This window comes from Ursus arctos, chromosome X, assembly GCF_023065955.2.
Source record: "Ursus arctos isolate Adak ecotype North America chromosome X, UrsArc2.0, whole genome shotgun sequence".
NCBI lineage: Eukaryota > Metazoa > Chordata > Mammalia > Carnivora > Ursidae > Ursus > Ursus arctos.
The window spans coordinates 84284134-84290133 of record NC_079873.1 but is presented as its reverse complement, the minus strand read 5'-3'; the positions used below and the strand labels follow the sequence as shown (position 1 = coordinate 84290133).

Here is a 6000-nt window from a genome sequence, read left to right as displayed (position 1 = left end):
CGTAATATAATAAAAAATATTATTATAAAAAAATATATATATATAAAAAGAAAGAGGAAAGAAAGAGCAAGAAAGCAAGCTTGCTTTTGAAAACTTTCATTTATTTATCTCTCTTTCGATTTGTTCTAGAGCTTATGTTTGAAATTGAATATGCATTTTGATTATATCGCCAGAAATTAAGTTTGTACGTAATTGAGGACTGAAAGTAACTATGCTAAAATGAAGGTAGTGGTTGACTTAAGAAGATGGCATTCTAGGTTTTTTTTCCTCTTTTTTTCCAGAAAAATTTAAAATGTTATCTTTTCAATAAAAGTGAATAAACAGTGTTGATTAAGTTTAAAAAAAAAAAAAAGAAACCCAAGGCGGCTTTGGGGAACACCCACTTAAATTTTAACTCTCTACGGCAAAATAAATCTGATGGTACCCTCTCTGAATGAGAATTATGCTGAAATAATCGAAGTGTAATCAGAATGTGTGGGTAATGACCCATTCCATTACTTATTTTCTGATCCACCTTTGCTTGTTGGAAAGCTCTTTAACATGAGCCCGTTTTCCTGCCCAAGTAAACTTTAGTGAAAATTTTGTTACTATTTCATATTTTACAGGGTCTCAGGATTTATCACAAACAAATACATGGTGTATTATGGATATGCTAATAGAAGACTGAGGAGACCGAGATGAAACTTGCACTCAGCCCGAGTGGCCTTACAAGTAGGTAGAGTAGATGATAACCCACATGGTTTGATGCAAGAAGGTTCCTTTTTCCAGAAATAGCTCCCCTCCGGATTGTTCCAGTGCTTGAAATTCCACCATTTAGACTCTGGATTAAGGAATCCCCTGTGTTCCAGAGTCTCCGTTCAAAAGGTAAATACTCAAAAGAGAGCTAGCTCATTATCAATCCAAAAATCATCACCGGATGATAAAAGATCGTGGTCACTAGACAAGAACAGGTCACAGAACAGCTGCTTTTTAAAATGGGGCCCAGTCAGTTGAGTGTCCAGCTCTTTATTTTGGCTCAGGTCATGAGCTCAGAGTCCTGAGATCGAGCCCCACAACGGGCTCTGCGCTCAGCGGGAAGTCTGCTTGAAGATTCTCTCCCTCTGCCCCTCTCCCCCCCCACTCAGTGTGTTCTCTCTCTCGCTCTCTCAAATAAATAAATAAAATCTGTAGAAAATAAAGTGGTGCCAAGGGTAGAGGTAGGTCCTGAGCAATGAATTCTGCCTGAGGGCTGCAGAGCTGAGTGGGTCACTGAGCTGGTAGGTGCATGAGAATCCTGGGTGTTTGGAAAATAAGGTGCCAGATGGCCAGGAAGGGCACTGAAAGGAGAGATCCAAAGATACCACTTCAGAGTAACCTCGCCTTCCCAGCCTTGCCCAGCTAAGGTTTCTGCATGGGCAACATGTACTCTATATTTTTAAATCTGGACTTTCCCCTCCATTCCTGTTTGATTTCAGCTCAGCTTCCAGGCTCTCGAGATTGTCCTGAGTCATACAACATAGTAATTGTTCTCCCCAGGAGGAAGGCATCCACACATTTGTTAAGTGTCCCTTCTGTGTTTTTATCTAGGTCACTAGTTCTTAATCTTGGATTCAGGGAGTCTGTAATTTACCTAAAACTGTACATGACACTTTGTGTATATAAGTGTTCTAATGGAGAGGGGTCCAGAGTTTTCGACAGATTTTCAAGGTGATCCATGACCTCAAAAGTTGAAAACCACTAAATCCAACTATTCACCAGTATTTTGACCAGAACAATGCTAATAAGGACAGGGTTCTGTAAGATCACCAGGAGTGACTTCCTTCCTGCTCAGCACTGATCCATCAGAAATTTGGGGGTACAGCTATTGACTGTTCTATATTAGTCTCTTTTCTTCTGATTTGCCTCTAAGTGTAGAAGTGGGAGAGGAAAGTGAATTCCAGCTACTTTGGTGTTCTGGTAATTGAGATTTTTACACTGCTGGTGTTTAGTTTTTAATCTTTAAATATTAGATCATTCTTAAAACCATCATTTTGCTTACTGGACCCATCACACTCTATGTATCATAACAATATATTTCATGTGAATGGAATTATAGATGCTTCAAAAAATCCCTACAATTGGCTGAAAATTGACACATCAAAGAAAATACCTGAGTAAAAGCTTGTTATTTCTCTCAATGGCCCCAGACAAGTGTAAATGTTAAATTCAATCTACCTTAAAGCTGATGAAGGCCCTATCTCAATTAGCGTGTAGGTACGTTCTCTGTATAAAGGGCTTCTCAGCTTAAGAAAATCCCCTACATGAAAATCGGGATCTAATAAGTTAGAGATTCATTACTTCATTTAAAAAGGATTCACCTTGGAAAGAAGTCAGACAAAACAAGTACAGACTGTATGACTGCATTTATACAAAGGTCAAGAAAAGGGCAAAGCTAATCTCTAATGATGGAAAGCAAATCACTGGTCCCTAGGGCCGGAGTGAAGGTGGGATTGCACAAACAGGCATAGGAAACGCTTTGGATTGATGGAAATGCTCTGTTTAAATTGTGATGGTTTCATGGGCATGTATGTCTGTCAAAACTCATCAAATGGTACACTTGAAATGTGTGTGCTTTATTGTACGTGAAGTATTTGTCAAAATAACGTTAATAAAAGATTTACCTTAAGGAGAAGAAAGGGATAAAGAAGGGGGTAATCAGAAGGGGGAATGAAACATGAGAGACTATGGACTATGAGAAACAAACTGAGGGCCTCAGAGGGGAGGGGGGTGGGGGAATGGGATAGACTGGTGATGGGTAGTAAGGAGGGCACCTATTGCATGGTGCACTGGGTGTTATACGCAACTAATGAATCATCGAGCTTTACATCAAAAACCAGGGATGTACTGTATGGTGACTAACATAATGTAAAAAAAAAATTATTATAAAAAAATTTAAAAAAAAAGATTGACCTTAGGATCATTCAAATACGATTTTATTGAGTATTATTTATTGAGCCTCAAAATAAGATTTAAAATCTGATTACACAAATGAAAAAGTCTACCTATAAATTTCTTCAAGGTGGAATGTGGGGAAAATATGATCGATGGAAGAAACATTTTAGCATGTTAGTTAATATTTAGCATTTGTACAAGAATGGTATCTATTAATGTGGACTATCCAACAGTGAAACAGATTAAATAATTAGTTCGGATTATCTAAAACAGATCTTAAGTGTTCATTTAGAACAGTTTCCTATTCTGGCCCTTCTAAAGTAGATAGCATCAGACGTGGTGGTAACTTAATGTCTCATTAAAAGCCAAATTGTACATCACCCACATGATACCAACATGTCGTAGTCGCCGATGGAAAATGTTACTTGGAATTGTTTGCGTGTACATTATCTTGCATTGAAAAATTAGGTTATTTAAAAATTTTGCTATGCTCAAGATCCTGTATAGCAGGGTGGTTCCTTGGGAAATCTAATATGATAAATGAAGCACTGATTTTAAGACCTTGTTTTAATATGTACCCTTTACATATTCTCCTCTGGAATTTTTGAGGATTTATTTTCCCCCAGTCTCTGAGAGAATGCTGGCCAATTCTTGTCTTCATGGCCAATGTGAAAATGAATTAGGGAAGGCCTGACAACGGGTCCTAAGAATCATATTGAATCCAATGAATGCCACCTTGTCATGTGTGCATGTGGAATATAACAGAGTAGCTGAAAATAGAGAAATAAGATTTTCCGAAGTACAGTGTAGATGTCGCTGCAAAACGCCGTCAACCGAAGTAGAAATCACTTGCTTTGTCATTAGTTACGCGTACATGTTAGTAAAAGTGTAAGTAACGCAGGAACCCATGCATTCATCTTGACCTGTTTATTTTTGTATCGATGGTAGGAGCACCTTGTCAGAAGAGGGTGGGTCAGAAGACAGGGCCGTGCCGGGAGACTGGTTAGGGCAACTGAACTCCAAACGCCAGTGATGGGTCCCTCACTGATGAACACTGCACTCAGGCTACCAGCCTATGGCTTATTCACTCCCTTTTCCCTGTCACACAAGGGCTCCATGACAATCCCGGGCTCGGGCTCCGACTCCGCCTCGGGCGCCGGCTCCGGCTCCGGCTCCGGCTCCGGCTCTATCTCAACCTCAGGCACGGGGCCAGCCTCTGGCGCCGGGGCAGGCTGTGGGGCAGGCTCCCCGACAGGCTCAGGCTCAGGCTCGGGGGTGGGCTCGTGATCTGGCCCCAGGAGGGTCTCGGGGGCATTCTCATGGCCAGAAGGCGGCAGAGTCGCTTCTAGTTGGATAACGTGTTCTGCGGGCATTGCCTCGAGGTCTGTGCTTTGGTTTATCTTTGTCATTGGTCTGCAGGAAGAAGGCCCAGGGAAGAACGAGTTAGGGTTCAGCATTTCATGCGGAGCCCTAGGCTCCGTAGCTTCAGCGACCACAGGTTCCAATCTGCTCAGGACCTCTGTGATGTCTGATATTCTGACTCCCCGCCAGAACACGCGTTCGTCTTCTCTCCCAACCAGAGAGGTTAGGTCTCGACAAGAGAATGAGAGTCCAAGAGAGAAAAACTAGTATCCCAAAGGTGGTTAAACGAGTTGATAGACATAAAGCATAGAGCAGAGTCTGGCACACAGTTGTCAGGAACTGATAGCTGCTGCCACCCTTCTTTTAGAGAAGCAGCGAGGGGGAGCAGAAAGACACCTCTGTTATGTCGGTCTAAAGAGGGCGCTGAGGAAGAGCTGGCCGAGAGAGCTACGCCCGACAGACGTCAGCGTGCAAGTAAAGACAACAAAGTAAGATCTTACTCGAGTTCTGTGCTGGTTTTTGAATTTCTCTTCCTTTCCTTCCCCTTTGTCTTTGCCTTGCTCCTTGCGAAGCACACAACAGAGATGATAATGGCAGCACCCACTAGGGTACCCACCAGCGCCCCAACGATGATGCCAACTTCCGGATCTGGAAGAAACAAGCAGCTGGTTGGTAAAGTGGAACATACTGTTTGCCTCACACGTGCACATTTGTGACCAGTTTGGAATATCTGGAGCCCTCACGGGGTGCGGACGATGACTTGTATAGGCTGGAAACCCCTAGAACTCTGCCAGTTGGACTCGCCCTGGCTCAACTGTGGAGCTCAGCCATGCACACTGATAACACATAAAGAAGACATATGCCAACTTGGGGGAGGCGGGCACGGGGCTCACTTTCAAAACGGGGCTGAGGGAAGTGAGCCTTCAGTGGGCATCTGCTTGATCAATGAAAGAAACACCACAGAGCTACAATCTGGTAACGGGAGAAAGGACCTCTGTTAGAGGCAGGGGCATTTCACCAGGCTTACTGGAGCACAGGTGAAGTCGGTCCCTAAAAACCTCTCCCACGGATGCCATGCTCGCCAAGGAGCCTCATGCATTCTGGCCACTGGAAAAGGATATGCCCATTTCCATAAACAGGCATCTGGTTTATTCGATCAGTCTATGGAAAAACTCAACGAATGGGCGATGATCCAGCTGAACACCCTTCCACTGTCCCTGGGAGACCCTGCCTGAGTTCCAGTGGGCCCGTCCCCACCCACCTCCCTTCAAACAAGGCTGGACGTCTTATATTTTGAGATGAGGGGCTAGTTGAGTTGCCTGGTCATTTTTTCAACTTCTTAGGATTAAAGGGATCCGTGTGCATGACTTGGAAAGTCACACTGTTCTACTAGGCTTCTAGCAAAGAAGCAGCAGTCCCTGTCCTCGCTCCTCCCCGTCTCTGTGTCTCATTCACTACAGGCAACCACTCTTAACTCTTTTTCTTTAATCATCTGCTATTTGCCCCCATGTTTCTATTGTGCTTGTTTGAATTTTCCAATGTTTGTCATTTTTTGATGACTTCCTACCCTGGAACAGTGGGGATTGCCTTCTTACTCCACCCCACTCCCGGATTCTCCGGATGTAGGCAGAGCACAAGTTGTGGTGACATCAAAGGTCACAGGATTATGACTATGTAAGTATCATTCACAGCTGCAGAACATATAGTACATCCTATGATTCTTGGTTT

The 6000-nt window shown here is 43.2% G+C and overlaps 1 protein-coding gene across 3 annotated transcripts in view; it reads right to left on the bottom strand.

Annotated features, from left to right (window-relative positions):
* Positions 1–3027: 3027 nt before the first annotated feature.
* VSIG1 (V-set and immunoglobulin domain containing 1) overlaps positions 3028–6000 on the bottom strand; it is a 39036-nt gene continuing 36063 nt past the window's right edge. For all 3 annotated transcript variants that reach the window (XM_057313590.1, XM_057313585.1, XM_048213804.2), the window contains 2 exons: positions 4773–4920; positions 3028–4323 (listed from right to left, as the gene is read on the bottom strand). In XM_057313590.1, coding sequence (XP_057169573.1) covers positions 3984–4323; positions 4773–4920 — 488 coding nt within the window. In that variant the 3' untranslated portion in view covers positions 3028–3983. The remainder of the gene's footprint in view (positions 4324–4772; positions 4921–6000) is intronic.